General features: G+C 51.6%; 1 protein-coding gene across 1 annotated transcript in view; it reads left to right on the plus strand.

Moving 5' to 3' along the window:
* Window positions 1-1,318, plus strand: part of LOC146072203 (uncharacterized) — a 51,208-nt gene extending 49,890 nt beyond the window's left edge. Inside the window, exon 4 of the mRNA XM_083179532.1 lies at window positions 99-1,318. Coding sequence (XP_083035658.1) covers window positions 99-1,318 — 1,220 coding nt within the window. The remainder of the gene's footprint in view (window positions 1-98) is intronic.
* Window positions 1,319-21,783: the final 20,465 nt, after the last annotated feature.

The raw sequence follows: 21,783 nt of genomic DNA on the forward strand, positions 1-21,783 counted from the left end.
CCTAAATCGTGAGACTTCTCTATGGGATATGCATTGGGGCAAGCACAACCCATCAGCAGAACACGTCTTATGTGACCCCACCACTGCCCTGGGGAACAGGAAATGCTCCGTCCATAACAAGGTCCTGGAGTATTACTGCACTGAGGATGCTGCCTGTATCTGTGTGTCCTGCTGTCTGATCGGGGAGCACAGAGAACATCAGGTAGAGTCGCTGGATGAGGCCTCTGAGAATAAGAAGGAGAAGCTGAGGAATGTTCTGCAGAAACTGACCACAAAGAGATCGGAGACTGAGAAGAGAGTGCAGAGACTGCAGGATCGCAGGAGAGAAGATCAGGGAAAAGCAGTGGGTGTAACAGAGACAGTCACTGCCCTGTTTAGAGACATCAGGAGACAGCTGGAAGACCTGGAGAAGAGAGTCCTGAGTGAGATCTCCAGGCAGGAACAGCGCGTTTCACTCTCAGTCTCTGAGCTCATCCAGCAGCTGGAAATAAAGAAGGACGAGCTGACCGGGAAGATGCGTCACATTGAGGAGCTGTGTAACATGTCTGACCCAGTGATTGTCTTACAGGAACCGGACACAGGGGACTTGTGTGACACTGAGGACACAGAGAGACATGATCACCAGGTCCGTGGTGCAGGAGATCTGGATGTGGGTCTCATCTCAGAGACATTACAGACATTATCTGGTATAATAACAGGTATAAATACAGGGATCTATGTGCAGGAAGTTACAGACTTATTACTAGATGTATCCACAGCTGGTAATTATATACAGATATCAGGTGACAGGAAATCTGCATCCAGGTCAGATATAAACCAGAATCCTCCAGTAACACCAGAGAGATTTCAGTATTATCAGGTACTAAGCGCCAGAAGATTCTCCTCAGGACGACATTACTGGGAGGTGGATGTCAGTAAGTCAGAGAAGTGGAGGGTGGGGATGTGTTATCCCAGTATAGTGAGAAGAGGATGGCCGTCACACATTGGATGCAATAACAAATCCTGGTGTCTGTGGAGGAGGCATAAGAATCAGTATTTTATGGTACATAGCATGAAAGAGATCCAGTTACCTGACAATACCCCCTGTGACAGAGTGAGGATATACCTGGATTATGAGGCAGGACAGATCTCATTTTATTCTCTGTGTGACCCTATCAGACACTTACACACCTACACTGCCGCCCTCACTGAGCCCCTCCATGCAGCAATATGGGTGGGGGATGGGTGTATAACTATATCTGGGGGAGTCAGGAGCTGGGAGGAATTACCACAAGGAATTTGCCCAGAGACTGGTGACATCACAGGGAGAGGAAGATGATTTGAGGGATCGCAGCAGCTATCTGCTGCGATCCCTTCTTCTTACATTGCATTGATACATCATCTTTGTTTCTAGACCGCGAGACCGGGTGTTGTCAGCAACATAGCCACAAATGTTGTTTTATAAATGGGGCCCTTAGTGTTTAGTGTGTGTGTGACTTTGCTGGAATTTCCTTGTGCACATAGGGGCTGATGAAGGGCTACACATGTTACGTGTTACATTGCACATGTTTGGAGCATAGGGTGCACATACATGTGTAATACAGAGTTATATGGATGATGGGGTGTAACTGGGAGGTATAGAATGGTGCTGGATGTGCTGTCTGTGCAGTGTTCTGCATATATGGTAATTGTACAAGCATAGGGGATGACTGATAATGGCAGCTATATTCATCTGTATTTCTTGTGTGCTATGAACATATACTGTTTTATCATTTAATGGGCCAGAAGCACCAAGCTTTGAAAAGTGATAAAGTGGAGCGTGATAAACAACCAGCCAATGAGCTTCTAGCTGCCATGTTAAAGGCTGGGGTTGAAAATGATAGTAAGTAGCTGATTGGCTGGTTTAAAGCATGATTTATCTGGTCCAGTAAATCATCAAAGCATTGAAATAATTTTATTCAATAAAGATCACGCACCAGGGGACTGATTCAGTAAGGATTTTGTGATGATGCATGGGACCACCCAGCACAAGGCAAGGCCGCTTCACATACTAGGTCCCGCCCCACGATGGCATTACATCGCGATTAGGGAAGCTCTGGCATAATACCGGTATCCCCCTGGCTGCAGCCCTAGATACATGGAAAAAGTTGTGATAACAAGTTATCAACAGAGGCGCAAAAACTTAAGTTGCCCGGCCAAGCTGCCGTGTACTGATAAAGGTTGTCACAATCGTACAGAAAAAAAGAATACAAAGAAAAGGTGTACACTTATTGCAATAAGATGTGGGTAAACCTTTTCTTTGTAGCCCTAGATAACTTCCATATGAAATATGTTAAATAGAGAGCATATGATGTGGAAGGGGGGGTGTATTGTTTTGTTTAATTCAAAAGCGGTTAAAGAGTAAGATGTACATTGATAGTGTGGATGGTACAGTGACATTTGTGGGAGTGTGGGGGTGTGTGTGTTGTTTAGGTGTGTGTGTGCAATAGTATAGTAGGGTGTTTTTGAGTCAGCGGCTCCCCACTGGCGGAGGTCACGACACAGGAAAACAGGAGGCTGGGTAGTGATAGGATGTGTGGGCATAAGGGGGACTAAAGAGGAGGGTGGGAGATACTGTGCAGCTTCTGCCAGTGGGTGAGGGTCCAGCATGGGAGCACAGAAGTACAGGACGGTGGCCCTGAGTCAGTGTCTCCTCCTACTGGGTGGGAGTTAGGGTGCATGAGAGCAGGAGGCTGGGCTATGAGGCATGATATGGGTATGTGGGCAACACAGCGTCAGCGACTCCCCAGTGGTGGAAGTTACGGTTCAGGAGAGCAGGAGGCTGGGTAGTGATAGGGGTGTGGCTGGGCGGGAACGTCATACACACAGGGGATGAGTGACAGATCTGGCTAAATATATAAGATATATATATATATATATATATATATATATATACACAGTATATATGCAAGAAACTGTGAGAGACAAGTGTATTCATCTTTAACAAAGAGTTAAGATGGCCACCAAGTTAAGATGGCTGCTGCAATGCCTGGGCGGAGGTGTGTGTGTGTGTGTGTGTTTATTTGATGTACATTTATAGTTTATAGGGGAAATGTACTTCATGCATTAGAAATGTATCTCTGACATTTTTAAAAAGTGTCTCTTATTTACCATGTACTTGTCCTAATTTGCATTTGAACTGTAACTCACTATTTTCTTTTTTTGTTTGCTCATCTATGTATTGTCAGGCGCTACAGAACCCTTGTGGCGCAATATAAATAAATGATAATAATAATATTGGGTACTTGTTTCCTAGCACGGCGCCCGTCAGGGTTGAACGCATGCCTTAAGTTAAGGTACTTAAGGCATGCGATGGACGCGATGGACCCGATTTTCTGGCACTTAGAAGCTTTATTGCCGGTAAAAGTGAAAATCGCGTTGATCGCGTCCATCGACCGACATGATCAACGCGATTTTCCCATAGGGAACAATGTTAAATTATTTTTAAACTATAAATTGGGTTGATCACGTCCGTCGCGGCCCATTATAATGGGCCGCAATGTCATCAACGCGATGAACCCGATTTTACATAGCTGACAATGTGAAATGGGACAATATGGCCCATTTCACATTGAATCTGTTTAAAAAATGTTTGTTTAATCCCCCCCCCACATTTTTAACACCACCCCACTATTGACGCCAACCCGAAGCGTGCCGAGCGCAGCGAGCCCGCGAGGGGTGGCGGTACGCGTCCTCCGACCTTTTCATACCCCTACTATCCACGTCGGCGTGGAGTTGAGAATAGAAAGTGTGGCGAGCGCAGCGAGCCCCGCGAGGGGACGCAGATACCTGCGAAGGCCGCGAGGGGACGCGGATACCTGTCTATAGTTATCACATCGGAGAGGTGCAGATCCATAGTCTATAGTTATCACATCGGAGAGGTGCAGATCCATAGTCTATAGTTATCACATCGGAGAGGTGCTGATCCATAGTCTATAGTTATCACATCGGAGAGGTGCAGATCCATAGTCTATAGTTATCACATCGGAGAGGTGCGGATCCATAGTCTATAGTTATCACATCGGAGAGGTGCGGATCCATAGTCTATAGTTATCACATCGGAGAGGTGCAGATCCATAGTCTATAGTTATCACATCGGAGAGGTGCAGATCCATAGTCTATAGTTATCACATCGGAGAGGTGCAGATCCATAGTCTATAGTTATCACATCGGAGAGGTGTTGAGCCATAGTCGATAGTTATCACATCGGAGAGGTGCAGATCCATAGTTTATAGTTATCACATCGGAGAGGTGCAGATCCAAAGTCTATAGTTATCACATCGGAGAGGTGCTGATCCATGGTCTATAGTTATCACATCGGAGAGGTGCAGGTCCATAGTCTATAGTTATTACATCGGAGAGGTGCAGATCCATAGTCTATAGTTATCACATCGGAGAGGTGCAGATGCGTATTGTACGGTTATCACATCGGGCATCGGAGAGGTGCTGATGCGTATTGTACGTTTATCACATCGGAGTGGTGCAGATACGTATTGTACCATTATCACATCGGGCATCGGAGAGGTGCAGATCCATAGTCTATAGTTATCACATTGGAGAGGTGCAGATCCATAGTCTATAGTTATCACATCGGAGAGGTGCAGATGCGTATTGTACGGTTATCACATCGGGCATCGGAGAGGTGCAGATGTGTAGTCTATAGTTATCACATCGGAGAGGTGCAGATCCATAGTCTATAGTTATCACATTGGAGAGGTGCAGATCCATAGTCTATAGTTATCACATCGGAGAGGTGCAGATCCATAGTCTATAGTTATCACATCGGAGAGGTGCAGATCCATAGTCTATAGTTATCACATCGGAGAGGTGCGGATCCATAGTCTATAGTTATCACATCGGAGAGGTGCAGATCCGTAGTCTATAGTTATCACATCGGAGAGGTGCAGATCCATAGTCTATAGTTATCACATCGGAGAGGTGCTGAGCCATAGTCGATAGTTATCACATCGGAGAGGTGCAGATCCATAGTTTATAGTTATCACATCGGAGAGGTGCAGATCCATAGTTTATAGTTATCACATCGGAGAGGTGCTGATCCATGGTCTATAGTTATCACATCGGAGAGGTGCAGGTCCATAGTCTATAGTTATCACATCGGAGAGGTGCAGATCCATAGTCTATAGTTATCACATCGGAGAGGTGCAGATGCGTATTGTACGGTTATCACATCAGGCATCGGAGAGGTGCTGATGCGTATTGTACGTTTATCACATCGGAGTGGTGCAGATACGTATTGTACCATTATCACATCGGGCATCGGAGAGGTGCAGATCCATAGTCTATAGTTATCACATTGGAGAGGTGCAGATCCATAGTCTATAGTTATCACATCGGAGACGTGCAGATGCGTATTGTACGGTTATCACATCGGGCATCGGAGAGGTGCAGATGTGTAGTCTATAGTTATCACATCGGAGAGGTGCAGATCCATAGTCTATAGTTATCACATCGGAGAGGTGCAGATCTATAGTCTATAGTTATCACATCGGAGAGGTGCAGATCCATAGTCTATAGTTATCACATCGGAGAGGTGCAGATGCGTATTGTACGGTTATCACATCGGGCATCGGAGAGGTGCAGATGTGTAGTCTATAGTTATCACATCGGAGAGGTGCAGATCCATAGTCTATAGTTATCACATTGGAGAGGTGCAGATCCATAGTCTATAGTTATCACATCGGAGAGGTGCAGATCCATAGTCTATAGTTATCACATCGGAGAGGTGCAGATCCATAGTCTATAGTTATCACATCGGAGAGGTGCGGATCCATAGTCTATAGTTATCACATCGGAGAGGTGCAGATCCGTAGTCTATAGTTATCACATCGGAGAGGTGCAGATCCATAGTCTATAGTTATCACATCGGAGAGGTGCTGAGCCATAGTCGATAGTTATCACATCGGAGAGGTGCAGATCCATAGTTTATAGTTATCACATCGGAGAGGTGCAGATCCATAGTTTATAGTTATCACATCGGAGAGGTGCTGATCCATGGTCTATAGTTATCACATCGGAGAGGTGCAGGTCCATAGTCTATAGTTATCACATCGGAGAGGTGCAGATCCATAGTCTATAGTTATCACATCGGAGAGGTGCAGATGCGTATTGTACGGTTATCACATCAGGCATCGGAGAGGTGCTGATGCGTATTGTACGTTTATCACATCGGAGTGGTGCAGATACGTATTGTACCATTATCACATCGGGCATCGGAGAGGTGCAGATCCATAGTCTATAGTTATCACATTGGAGAGGTGCAGATCCATAGTCTATAGTTATCACATCGGAGACGTGCAGATGCGTATTGTACGGTTATCACATCGGGCATCGGAGAGGTGCAGATGTGTAGTCTATAGTTATCACATCGGAGAGGTGCAGATCCATAGTCTATAGTTATCACATCGGAGAGGTGCAGATCTATAGTCTATAGTTATCACATCGGAGAGGTGCAGATCCATAGTCTATAGTTATCACATCGGAGAGGTGCAGATCCATAGTCTATAGTTATCACATCTGAGAGGTGCGGATCCATAGTCTATAGTTATCACATCGGAGAGGTGCAGATCCGTAGTCTATAGTTATCACATCGGAGAGGTGCAGATCAATAGTCTATAGTTATCACATCGGAGAGGTGCAGATCCAAAGTCTATAGTTATCACATCGGAGAGGTGCTGAACCATAGTCTATAGTTATCACATCGGAGAGGTGCAGATCCATAGTCTATAGTTATCACATCGGAGAGGTGCTGATCCATGGTCTATAGTTATCACTTTGGAGAGGTGCAGGTCCATAGTCTATAGTTATCACATCGGAGAGGTGCAGATCCATAGTCTATAGTTATCACATCGGAGAGGTGCAGATGCGTATTGTACGGTTATCACATCGGGCATCGGAGAGGTGCTGATGCGTATTGTACGTTTATCACATCGGAGTGGTGCAGATACGTATTGTACCGTTATCACATCGGGCATCGGAGAGGTGCAGATCCATAGTCTATAGTTATCACATTGGAGAGGTGCAGATCCATAGTCTATAGTTATCACATCGGAGAGGTGCAGATGCGTATTGTACGGTTATCACATCGGGCATCGGAGAGGTGCAGATGTGTAGTCTATAGTTATCACATCGGAGAGGTGCAGATCCATAGTCTATAGCAGTGGTTCCCAAACTGTGTGCCGTGGCACCCTGGGGTGCCTTGGGGGACTTGCAGGGGTGCCCTGGGTTGATGGTCCAGGATCAATTCAAGTTATTTATATCCAATATAATAGTCAAATTATGGACAAACAGAAGTACATTTTGTCCATTACAACATAACTGATCCTAAGGATAAGATGCAAACATCATTTATTCAATTTAATATTTGTTTCTGACTTTCTCAATGAGAAACCTTTAGCCTAGGGGTGCCGCGAAAAAAATTCTGATGCTTCAGGGTGCCGTGAGTCAAAAAAGTTTGGGAACCCCTGGTCTATAGTTATCACATCGGAGAGGTGCAGATCCATAGTCTATAGTTATCACATCGGAGAGGTGCAGATCCATAGTCTATAGTTATCACATCGGAGAGGTGCAGATCCATAGTCTATAGTTATCACATCGGAGAGGTGCAGATCCATAGTCTATAGTTATCACATCGGAGAGGTGCAGATCCATAGTCTATAGTTATCACATCGGAGAGGTGCAGATCCATAGTCTATAGTTATCACATCGGAGAGGTGCAGATCCATAGTCTATAGTTATCACATCGGAGAGGTGCAGATGCGTATTGTACGGTTATCACATCGGAGAGGTGCAGATGCGTATTGTACGGTTATCACATCGGAGAGGTGCAGATGTGTAGTCTATAGTTATCACATCGGAGAGGACGTGGGGGACATGGCACAGGAGGGACACTTCCTCCATTTCCCAGATTCATATATAGATTGGAGGACTATTGTTTTGCAACTTGTTTTTTAGTATCCATAAAAGAGAATATGAACACATTCATGTATTATAGTAACTACTGCGATATGTTCAGTTCTGAAATCACAAATATTTCAATACTATAAGACAATCAGATATTGAAACATTAGCAAAAAAAAATCCCTAAAATTGCCAAAACCCCAAATTGGAGGACTTTAAAGAGTTTTTACCCAGGGGATTGTGACATTTTTTGAGATGATATGGACTACTGTTTACAGCAGTCCATTGTGTTCTGGGAACGTCAGAGCCTGCCATGCAGGGTCCATTAAATAACTAAAGGTCCATACACACTGGGCCCAGCGTGTATAGATAATGATGATGGGTACAATCGCTGGGCTGAGAAACTCTTAGTGCATACGCACTGAGCAGTTTTTTGCCCATTTTAGTGATTTTACCCCGGGTGGACAACTTTCCATAGCAGGACGATATAAGCAGATGAGCGGCCGGGCCAGCGATGATGCGGGAGCGCACACATACTGCACACTGGTTGACTTTCGATCTGAAAGCCACTCAAACGAGAAAACTGACTGGCTTTCAACTGAAAATTGCCCGGTGTGTACGGTCCTTAAGATTCAAGTTGTAACCAGAAAGTCAATGTGCAATATAAAACACTGCATGAGGCATTGATTGGAATTCCTGTCCCATCCTGAACCAGTGACGATACCTGGGGCAGACGGAGGCTGGATTATGGTTGGCGGTCCCAGGCTGCTGGGGTTACCAGGCCGGTCACCTACTGGCTACTAGTTCTAAATCATGGTGGCAGCAGAAATGTATCATTGGTATGTGGCCACTGGGTAGACATGCCTGGGTCGACCACTAATGGTTGACAGTGACTATACATTGTCTGCCGTTTACACGGTAACCCCAGCCATTAGGAACCCCCATATATGCACTACTACCTTATATACATTTCTGCAGCACCAGTAAAAGCATTGCTCAGATTTATATAGCGCTCTTCCTATTGGGCGGCTGGAGAGATGCCGACATTCACGGGAGCCGGGTGACCTCCCGAGAGTTGGGATTGCGACGGTCAGTACACGCCAGAGATCTGACTATAAAACTGATTGGAATAATACTAAGAAGATATCTATCATTTATAATGCCATGGCTATGATGGACACGTCTGGGGATCAGGTCATCGGTCCGGGCAGTGCTCAGGGGCCGGGGGCTATGATGGACACGTCTGGGGATCAGGCAGGGCCGGCGCCACCACTAGGCAAACCTAGGCATTTGCCTAGGGCGCCGGCCACTGGAGGGCGGAAAATGCCGCCCGGGTACCTGTCCTAGCTACGGCGCTGTCTATTTAAAGCTGGCGGCGGAGGCAGCGGGGGTCCCTGCAGTCTATTAAAAATCACGAGCGCTATCCGCCGGGCTATGCGGAAGCGCTTCTAGTGTGAAAACTCTGGCAGCCAATCAGCGTGCTGCCAGTGTTTTCACACTAGAAGCGCTTCCGCATAGCCCGGCGGATAGCGCTCGTGATTTTTAATAGACTGCAGGGACCCCCGCTGCCTCCGCCGCCAGCTTTAAATAGACAGCGCCGAACGCCAGGTACCACCACCCCACCCCACCCCCCCCCCCCCCCCCCCCCGGCACCGGGGCGCCCCCAGCCCGACTCGCCTGGGGCGCTCCGGTGCCTTGCACCGGCCCTGGGATCAGGTCATCGGTCCGGGCAGTGCTCAGGGGCCGGGGGCTATGATGGACACGTCTGGGGATCAGGTCATCGGTCCGGACAGTGCTCAGGGGCCGGGGCTCAGAAGCAGCACTGAGTGCACAAGCAGAGGAAACACATGAAGGTGAGGAGGGTACTGTGTGGGTAACAGGGCACTGTCTGGGGGCTTGTACATTACCGTGTAACAGGATAGGGGGTTTTCCTGTAGAATGTAGCACCCCGCTCCGAATCAGACCCTAAATCTTGTTCATAAATGTGTTTTAAACTTAAATCCTCTTAACGTAACGTACATTCCTGTAATCATGAACCCCCTTCTCGCTGTGTGTTGCTGCTCTATTGCCCACCTGGGGTTCCCAAACATCAAATTCTGGAAGATTTCTCTGCCTGGCTCCCCCATTTCTTATTTTCTGACATTTCAATCATCATCCTGGGTGACTTTAATATCGTTATTGATAACCCACTTTCTCCTCATATCTCTAAACGCCTCTCTCGGCCTCACCCAATGGTCTGACTCCACTACTCACAAGGAGGACCACACTGCCCTGTTCTTGTATTCACCAGGCTATGCTATGTTTCTGAATTCACTAAAGCCCCATTCCCTCTCTCAGATCACAACCTTATCACCTTCTCAACCAGAGGCAGGGACAGCTACACACCCATGTACCAGCAAGGCCTGAGGTAACACGGAGGAGAGAGCTACACACCCATGTACCAGCCAGGCCTGAGGTAACACGGAGGGGACAGCTACACACCCATGTACCAGCAAGGCCTGAGGTAACACGGAGGGGACAGCTACACACCCATGTACCAGCCAGGCCTGAGGTAACACGGAGGGGACAGCTACACACCCATGTACCAGCCAGACATGAGGTGACAAAGAGGGGACAGCTACACACCCATGTACCAGCAAGGCCTGAGGTAACACAGAGGGGACAGCTACACACCCATGTACCAGCAAGGCCTGAGGTAACACAGAGGGGACAGCTACACACCCATGTACCAGCCAGGCCTGAGGTAACACAGAGGGGACAGGTACACACCCATGTACCAGCAAGGCCTGAGGTAACACGGAGGGGACAGCTACACACCCATGTACCAGCCAGGCCTGAGGTAACACGGAGGGGACAGCTACACACCCATGTACCAGCCAGGCCTGAGGTAACACGGAGGGGACAGCTACACACCCATGTACCAGCAAGGCCTGAGGTAACACGGAGGGGACAGCTACACACCCATGTACCAGCCAGACATGAGGTGACAAAGAGGGGACAGCTACACACCCATGTACCAGCCAGGCCTGAGGTAACACGGAGGGGACAGCTACACACCCATGTACCAGCCAGGCCTGAGGTAACACGGAGGGGACAGCTACACACCCATGTACCAGCCAGACATGAGGTGACAAAGAGGGGACAGCTACACACCCATGTACCAGCCAGGACTGAGGTAACACGGAGGGGACAGCTACACACCCATGTACCAGCCAGGCCTGAGGTAACAAAGAGGGGACAGCTACACACCCATGTACCAGCCAGACATGAGGTGACAAAGAGGGGACAGCTACACACCCATGTACCAGCAAGGCCTGAGGTAACACAGAGGGGACAGCTACACACCCATGTACCAGCAAGGCCTGAGGTAACACAGAGGGGACAGCTACACACCCATGTACCAGCAAGGCCTGAGGTAACACAGAGGGGACAGCTACACACCCATGTACCAGCCAGGCCTGAGGTAACACAGAGGGGACAGCTACACACCCATGTACCAGCCAGGCCTGAGGTAACACAGAGGGGACAGCTACACACCCATGTACCAGCCAGGCCTGAGGTGACAAAGAGGGGACAGCTACACACCCATGTACCAGCCAGGACTGAGGTAACACGGAAAGGACAGCTACACACCCATGTACCAGCCAGGCCTGAGGTGACAAAGAGGGGACAGCTACACACCCATGTACCAGCAAGGCCTGAGGTAACACAGAGGGGACAGCTACACACCCATGTACCAGCCAGGCCTGAGGTAACACAGAGGGGACAGCTACACACCCATGTACCAGCCAGGCCTGAGGTAACACAGAGGGGACAGCTACACACCCATGTACCAACCAGGCCTGAGGTAACACAGAGGGGACAGCTACACACCCATGTACCAGCCAGGCCTGAGGTAACACGGAGGGGACAGCTACACACCCATGTACCAGCCAGGCCTGAGGTGACAAAGAGGGGACAGCTACACACCCATGTACCAGCCAGGCCTGAGGTAACAAAGAGGGGACAGCTACACACCCATGTACCAGCCAGGCCTGAGGTAACACGGAGGGGACAGCTACACACCCATGTACCAGCCAGGCCTGAGGTGACAAAGAGGGGACAGCTACACACCCATGTACCAGCCAGACATGAGGTGACAAAGAGGGGACAGCTACACACCCATGTACCAGCAAGGCCTGAGGTAACACAGAGGGGACAGCTACACACCCATGTACCAGCAAGGCCTGAGGTAACACAGAGGGGACAGCTACACACCCATGTACCAGCCAGGCCTGAGGTAACACAGAGGGGACAGCTACACACCCATGTACCAGCCAGACATGAGGTGACAAAGAGGGGACAGCTACACACCCATGTACCAGCCAGACATGAGGTGACAAAGAGGGGACAGCTACACACCCATGTACCAGCAAGGCCTGAGGTAACACGGAGGGGACAGCTACACACCCATGTACCAGCAAGGCCTGAGGTAACACGGAGGGGACAGCTACACACCCATGTACCAGCCAGGCCTGAGGTAACACGGAGGGGACAGCTACACACCCATGTACCAGCCAGGCCTGAGGTAACACGGAGGGGACAGCTACACACCCATGTACCAGCAAGGCCTGAGGTAACACGGAGGGGACAGCTACACACCCATGTACCAGCCAGACATGAGGTGACAAAGAGGGGACAGCTACACACCCATGTACCAGCCAGGCCTGAGGTAACACGGAGGGGACAGCTACACACCCATGTACCAGCCAGACATGAGGTGACAAAGAGGGGACAGCTACACACCCATGTACCAGCCAGGACTGAAGTAACACGGAGGGGACAGCTACACACCCATGTACCAGCCAGGCCTGAGGTGACAAAGAGGGGACAGCTACACACCCATGTACCAGCCAGACATGAGGTGACAAAGAGGGGACAGCTACACACCCATGTACCAGCAAGGCCTGAGGTAACACAGAGGGGACAGCTACACACCCATGTACCAGCAAGGCCTGAGGTAACACAGAGGGGACAGCTACACACCCATGTACCAGCAAGGCCTGAGGTAACACAGATGGGACAGCTACACACCCATGTACCAGCCAGGCCTGAGGTAACACAGAGGGGACAGCTACACACCCATGTACCAGCCAGGCCTGAGGTAACACAGAGGGGACAGCTACACACCCATGTACCAGCCAGGCCTGAGGTGACAAAGAGGGGACAGCTACACACCCATGTACCAGCCAGGCCTGAGGTAACACGGAGGGGACAGCTACACACCCATGTACCAGCCAGGCCTGAGGTAACACAGAGGGGACAGCTACACATCCATGTACCAGCCAGGCCTGAGGTAACACAGAGGGGACAGCTACACACCCATGTACCAGCCAGGCCTGAGGTAACACGGAGGGGACAGCTACACACCCATGTACCAGCCAGGCCTGAGGTGACAAAGAGGGGACAGCTACACACCCATGTACCAGCCAGACATGAGGTGACAAAGAGGGGACAGCTACACACCCATGTACCAGCAAGGCCTGAGGTAACACAGAGGGGACAGCTACACCCCCATGTACCAGCAAGGCCTGAGGTAACACAGAGGGGACAGCTACACACCCATGTACCAGCCAGGCCTGAGGTAACACAGAGGGGACAGCTACACACCCATGTACCAGCCAGGCCTGAGGTAACACAGAGGGGACAGCTACACACCCATGTACCAGCCAGGCCTGAGGTAACACGGAGGGGACAGCTACACACCCATGTACCAGCCAGGCCTGAGGTAACACAGAGGGGACAGCTACACACCCATGTACCAGCCAGACATGAGGTGACAAAGAGGGGACAGCTACACACCCATGTACCAGCAAGGCCTGAGGTAACACGGAGGGGACAGCTACACACCCATGTACCAGCAAGGCCTGAGGTAACACGGAGGGGACAGCTACACACCCATGTACCAGCCAGGCCTGAGGTAACACGGAGGGGACAGCTACACACCCATGTACCAGCCAGGCCTGAGGTAACACGGAGGGGACAGCTACACACCCATGTACCAGCAAGGCCTGAGGTAACACGGAGGGGACAGCTACACACCCATGTACCAGCCAGACATGAGGTGACAAAGAGGGGACAGCTACACACCCATGTACCAGCCAGGCCTGAGGTAACACGGAGGGGACAGCTACACACCCATGTACCAGCCAGACATGAGGTGACAAAGAGGGGACAGCTACACACCCATGTACCAGCCAGGACTGAAGTAACACGGAGGGGACAGCTACACACCCATGTACCAGCCAGGCCTGAGGTGACAAAGAGGGGACAGCTACACACCCATGTACCAGCCAGACATGAGGTGACAAAGAGGGGACAGCTACACACCCATGTACCAGCAAGGCCTGAGGTAACACAGAGGGGACAGCTACACACCCATGTACCAGCAAGGCCTGAGGTAACACAGAGGGGACAGCTACACACCCATGTACCAGCAAGGCCTGAGGTAACACAGATGGGACAGCTACACACCCATGTACCAGCCAGGCCTGAGGTAACACAGAGGGGACAGCTACACACCCATGTACCAGCCAGGCCTGAGGTAACACAGAGGGGACAGCTACACACCCATGTACCAGCCAGGCCTGAGGTGACAAAGAGGGGACAGCTACACACCCATGTACCAGCCAGGCCTGAGGTAACACGGAGGGGACAGCTACACACCCATGTACCAGCCAGGCCTGAGGTAACACAGAGGGGACAGCTACACATCCATGTACCAGCCAGGCCTGAGGTAACACAGAGGGGACAGCTACACACCCATGTACCAGCCAGGCCTGAGGTAACACGGAGGGGACAGCTACACACCCATGTACCAGCCAGGCCTGAGGTGACAAAGAGGGGACAGCTACACACCCATGTACCAGCCAGACATGAGGTGACAAAGAGGGGACAGCTACACACCCATGTACCAGCAAGGCCTGAGGTAACACAGAGGGGACAGCTACACCCCCATGTACCAGCAAGGCCTGAGGTAACACAGAGGGGACAGCTACACACCCATGTACCAGCCAGGCCTGAGGTAACACAGAGGGGACAGCTACACACCCATGTACCAGCCAGGCCTGAGGTAACACAGAGGGGACAGCTACACACCCATGTACCAGCCAGGCCTGAGGTAACACGGAGGGGACAGCTACACACCCATGTACCAGCCAGGCCTGAGGTAACACAGAGGGGACAGCTACACACCCATGTACCAGCCAGGCCTGAGGTGACAAAGAGGGGACAGCTACACACCCATGTACCAGCCAGGCCTGAGGTAACACGGAGGGGACAGCTACACACCCATGTACCAGCCAGGCCTGAGGTAACACGGAGGGGACAGCTACACACCCATGTACCAGCCAGGCCTGAGGTAACACGGAGGGGACAGCTACACACCCATGTACCAGCCAGGCCTGAGGTAACGCAGAGGGGACAGCTACACACCCATGTACCAGCCAGGCCTGAGGTAACACGGAGGGGACAGCTACACACCCATGTACCAGCCAGGCCTGAGGTAACGCAGAGGGGACAGCTACACACCCATGTACCAGCCAGGCCTGAGGTGACAAAGAGGGGACAGCTACACACCCATGTACCAGCCAGGCCTGAGGTGACAAAGAGGGGACAGCTACACACCCATGTACCAGCCAGGCCTGAGGTGACAAAGAGGGGACAGCAACACACCCATGTACCAGCCAGGCCTGAGGTGACAAAGAGGAGACAGCTACACACCCATGTACCAGCCAGGCCTGAGGTAACACGGAGGGGACAGCTACACACCCATGTACCAGCCAGGACTGAGGTAACACGGAGGGGACAGCTACACCCATGTACCAGCCAGGCCTGAGGTAACACAGAGGGGACAGCTACACACCCATGTTCGGGGTCTATGTGTGAGTACCGGAGCTGAGCCCCCTCCCTGTGTATAGTGTATAGGTCACCCTACTGCCCCTACCCCTGTATTCCATAATACCGGCCAGTAGCCCACACCTGTTGTCTCCTGTTTTCGACATGGGATGCGGTCAGTGTGAACGGGTAAGGATTAAAAAGGGTTGAGATTACCTGAAGGGTAATAAAGGGGCAGACTAGATGGGCCAAATGGTTCTTATCTGCTGTCACATTCTATGTTTCTAGCTGCCAAAGTTCAGCAACTGCTGGGTGATAACAGGTGCACATTTATTGTGTGTCTGCCTGCGCTGACTGCATTAACCCCTGCACGGCCAGGGATAGAGGTGATGGGAGCACTCGGTACAGACAGGATGCATTGCCGGCAGTGGTAGGATAAAGGCTGCACAGCTGCTTCATGTACTGCATCCCCCATGCGATACAGCTGGCAGCAGGATAAAGGCTGCACAACTGCCCCAATAACTGCACAGCCGCTTCATGTACTGCACCCCCCATGCGATACAGCCGGCAGCAGGATAAAGGCTGCACAACTGCCCCAATAACTGAACAGCTGCTGCATGTACTGCACCCCCCATGTGATACAGCTGGCAGCAGGATAAAGGCTGCACAACTGCCCCAATAACTGCACAGCTGCTGCATGTACTGCACCCCCCATGCGATACAGCGGGCAGCAGGATAAAGGCTGCACAGCTGCCCCAATAACACTGCACAGCTGCTGCATGTACTGCACCCCCCATGTGATACAGCTGGCACTAGGATAAAGGCTGCACAGCTGCCCCAATAACAATGCACAGCTGCTGCATGTACTGCACCCCCCATGTGATACAGCTGGCACTAGGATAAAGGCTGCACAGCTGCCCCAATAACACTGCACAGCTGCTGCATGTACTGCACCCCCCATGTGATACAGCTGGCACTAGGATAAAGGCTGCACAGCTGCCCCAATAACAATGCACAGCTGCTGCATGTACTGCACCCCCCATGTGATACAGCTGGCACTAGGATAAAGGCTGCACAGCTGCCCCAATAACACTGCACAGCTGCTGCATGTACTGCACCCCCCATGTGATACAGCTGGCACTAGGATAAAGGCTGCACAGCTGCCCCAATAACTGCACAGCTGCTGCATGTACTGCACCCCCCATGCGATACAGCCGGCTGCAGGATAAAGGCTGCACAACTGCCCCAATAACTGCACAGCTGCTGCATGTACTGCACCCCCCATGTGATACAGCTGGCAGCAGGATAAAGGCTGCACAGCTGCCCCAATAACTGCACAGCTGCTGCATGTACTGCACCCCCCATGCGATACAGCCGGCAGCAGGATAAAGGCTGCACAGCTGCCCCAATAACACTGCACAGCTGCTGCATGTACTGCACCCCCCATGCGATACAGCTGGCAGCAGGATAAAGGCTGCACAACTGCCCCAATAACTGAACATCTGCTGCATGTACTGCACCCCCCATGTGATACAGCTGGCACTAGGATAAAGGCTGTTCAGCTGCCCCAATAACACTGCACAGCTGCTGCATGTACTGCACCCCCCATGTAATACAGCCGGCAGCAGGATAAAGGCTGCACAGCTGCTGCATGTACTGCACCCCCCATGTGATACAGCTGGCACTAGGATAAAGGCTGCACAGCTGCCCCAATAACTGCACAGCTGCTGCATGCACGGCAACCCCCCCCCATGTGATACAGCTGGCACTAGGATAAAGGCTGCATAGCTGCCCCAATAACACTGCACAGCTACTGCATGTACTGCACCCCCCCCATGTGATACAGCTGGCACTAGGATAAAGGCTGCACAGCTGCCCCAATAACATTGCACAGCTGCTGCATGTACTGCACCCCCCCATGTGATACAGCTGGCACTAGGATAAAGGCTGCACAGCTGCCCCAATAACACTGCACAGCTGCTGCATGTACTGCACCCCCCATGCGATACAGCTGGCAGCAGGATAAAGGCTGCACAACTGCCCCAATAACTGAACATCTGCTGCATGTACTGCACCCCCCATGTGATACAGCTGACACTAGGATAAAGGCTGTTCAGCTGCCCCAATAACACTGCACAGCTGCTGCATGTACTGCACCCCCCATGTAATACAGCCGGCAGCAGGATAAAGGCTGCACAGCTGCTGCATGTACTGCACCCCCCATGTGATACAGCTGGCACTAGGATAAAGGCTGCACAGCTGCCCCAATAACTGCACAGCTGCTGCATGCACGGCAAACCCCCCCCCCATGTGATACAGCTGGCACTAGGATAAAGGCTGCATAGCTGCCCCAATAACACTGCACAGCTACTGCATGTACTGCACCCCCCCCCCCCCATGTGATACAGCTGGCACTAGGATAAAGGCTGCACAGCTGCCCCAATAACATTGCACAGCTGCTGCATGTACTGCACCCCCCATGTGATACAGCTGGCACTAGGATAAAGGCTGCATAGCTGCCCCAATAACTCTACTGCTGCTGCATGCACTGCCCCCCCCCCCCAATGTGGTACAGCTGGCAGCAGGATAAAGGCTGCACAGCTGCCCCAATAACTGCACAGCTGCTGCATGTACTGCACCCCCCATGCGATACAGCCGGCAGCAGGATAAAGGCTGCACAACTGCCCCAATAACTGCACAGCTGCTGCATGTACTGCACCCCCCATGTGATACAGCTGGCACTAGGATAAAAGCTGCACAGCTGCCCCAATAACACTGCACAGCTGCTGCATGTACTGCACCCCCCATGCGATACAGCCGGCAGCAGGATAAAGGCTGCACAACTGCCCCAATAACTGAACAGCTGCTGCATGTACTGCACCCCCCATGTGATACAGCTGGCACTAGGATAAAGGCTGTACAGCTGCCCCAATAACACTGCACAGCTGCTGCATGTACTGCACCCCCCCATGTGATACAGCCGGCAGCAGGATAAAGGCTGCACAGCTGCTGCATGTACTGCACCCCCCCATGTGATACAGCTGGCACTAGGATAAAGGCTGCACAGCTGCCCCAATAACTGCACAGCTGCTGCATGCACGGCAACCCCCCCCCCCCATGTGATACAGCTGGCACTAGGATAAAGGCTGCATAGCTGCCCCAATAACACTGCACAGCTACTGCATGTACTGCACCCCCCCCCCATGTGATACAGCTGGCACTAGGATAAAGGCTGCACAGCTGCCCCAATAACATTGCACAGCTGCTGCATGTACTGCACCCCCCATGTGATACAGCTGGCACTAGGATAAAGGCTGCATAGCTGCCCCAATAACTGCACAGCTGCTGCATACACTGCACCCCCCCCCCCCCCCCAATGTGGTACAGCTGGCACTAGGTTAAAGGCTGCACAGCTGCCCCAATAACTGCACAGCTGCTTCATGTACTGCACCCCCCATGCGATACAGCCGGCAGCAGGATAAAGGCTGCACAACTGCCCCAATAACACTGCACAGCTGCTGCATGTACTGCACCCCCTATGTGATACAGCCGGCACTAGGATAAAGGCTGCACAGCTGCCCCAATAACTGCACAGCTGCTGCATGTACTGCACCCCCCATGCGATACAGCCGGCAGCAGGATAAAGGCTGCACAACAGCCCCAATAACTGCACAACCGCTTCATGTACTGCACCCCCCATGCGATACAGCCGGCACTAGGATAAGGGCTGCACAGCTGCTGCATGTACTGCACCCCCCATGCGATACAGCCGGCAGCAGGATAAAGGCTGCACAGCTGCTGCATGTACTGCACCCCCCATGTGATACAGCTGGCACTAGGATAAAGGCTGCACAGCTGCCCCAATAACATTGCACAGCTGCTGCATGTACTGCACCCCCCCATGTGATACAGCTGGCACTAGGATAAAGGCTGCATAGCTGCCCCAATCATTGCACAGCTGCTGCATGCACTGCACCCCCCCCCCCATGTGATACAGCTGGCACTAGGTTAAAGGCTGCACAGCTGCCCCAATAACACTGCACAGCTGCTGCATGTACTGCACCCCCCATGTGATACAGCTGGCACTAGGATAAAGGCTGCACAGCTGCTGCATGTACTGCACCCCCCATGTGATACAGCTGGCACTAGGATAAAGGCTGCACAGCTGCCCCAATAACATTGCACAGCTGCTGCATGTACTGCACCCCCCATGTGATACAGCTGGCACTAGGATAAAGGCTGCATAGCTGCCCCAATAACTGCACAGCTGCTGCATGTACTGCACCCCCCCATGTGATACAGCTGGCACTAGGATAAAGGCTGCATAGCTGCCCCAATCATTGCACAGCTGCTGCATGCACTGCAACCCCCCCCCCCATGTGATGCAGCTGGCACTAGGTTAAAGGCTGCACAGCTGCCCCAATAACACTGCACAGCTGCTGCATGCACTGCACCCCCCATGTGATACAGCCGGCACTAGGATAAAGGCTGCACAGCTGCCCAATAACACTGCACAGCTGCTGCATGTACTGCACCCCCCATGTGATACAGCCGGCAGTAGCAGATATGGGGTTACATGGAGACACTGCCATAGACAGAGACAGCACCACCATCACCTCCCCCTCCCAGACCTGATCACTGACTGAGCACCATGTACACCCGCTGTAGGGCCATGGTCCAGGTACATTACACAGACATGGAAGATCATGGTGCCACCCTAGGGGATGCCGTACCCACCCCTGCCATGCAGCCACAACCCCCTGCTGCCATGCAGCCACAACCCCCTGCACCCACACCATGCCCATTTCTAACAGCACTCACGCATGGGGTTCATGACTAGGGGCAATACCTGGCCGAGACAGCAGGTGGCAGAGGCTACTCACCAGCATGACGCGAGTCCTAGTACAATATGGCAGTGGCACCAGCAGAATTGGCAGGCCGCCTGCCCGCCATTGGCTGCTGTTATAGACTGCTGCCTTGTTGTTAATAAGTACCTGGAGGCGGTGGTGAGTGAGAGGCTCTGTAGCGGCTTATGGCGTGAGCTGCGGCGGCCGGGAAGTTAGTCATCTTTATTTTGATTCAGTGAGATTTTGCCCAATAGGAGCTGAACTCTGATTGTGGTAAATGACCAGCTGGTGGAAGGGTAATGAAGGTCCGCTGAAAGGACATTACTGATCCAGCGTAGACCATCCCGGTGGGTCAATCTGCTCCTGGATTCTAGAGTGGAGGCCTATTGCATTGTGTGGGTCCGCTGAAAGGACATTACTGATCCAGCGTAGACCATCCCGGTGGGTCAATCTGCTCTTGGATTCTAGAGTGGAGGCCTATTGCATTGTGTGGGGAAGCGAGTTCCATACAGTCATAGCTGCAAACCCCAGATGAATCCAAGGAGATTCTAGGTACTGCTAATAGTCCATCACCTGCAGTAAGTGAGTGGGGCAGTAAGGAATCAGAAGCTGCGTCAGGTACCTTGGGCCTCGGCCATGTAGGGCTGGGAAAGTCACTGAGCCAATCTGGAAATAGCTTCCACATCTTACAGGCAGCCAGTGAAGGGAGCAGAGAATGGGTGTTATGTGGCTGGTATGGTAATCGCCTGGCAGCTGCATTTTGTACCAAGGTAGAGGGCATTGTAGTAATCTAATTGAGCTAACACAGATTGATGTATGACTGTAGGAAGATCTGAGGGGATTAAGGGCCGCATTTATCAAACACCCGTTTTAGGGGGTTAGCTGCAAATATTAATTATACCTCCAATGTACCCTGCTGCGATCCCCCCTGCAGCACCGCCGGAAGGATCCCCCATAGATTTCTATGGGGGATGCGAAGTTGTCCGATGTATCAACATTGGGCAGCAGAGCTTCACATCCCTGAGTTATTGCCATTCTGAGATAGCGATAGCCCATTGTACCCTATGGGCTATTAATCGCACTGCTGCCGGGGCAGTGCGGTCAGCGGGGGGGACAGCACTAACCG

This window comes from Crinia signifera, chromosome 4, assembly GCF_055691185.1.
Source record: "Crinia signifera chromosome 4, ASM5569118v1, whole genome shotgun sequence".
Lineage (NCBI taxonomy): Eukaryota > Metazoa > Chordata > Amphibia > Anura > Myobatrachidae > Crinia > Crinia signifera.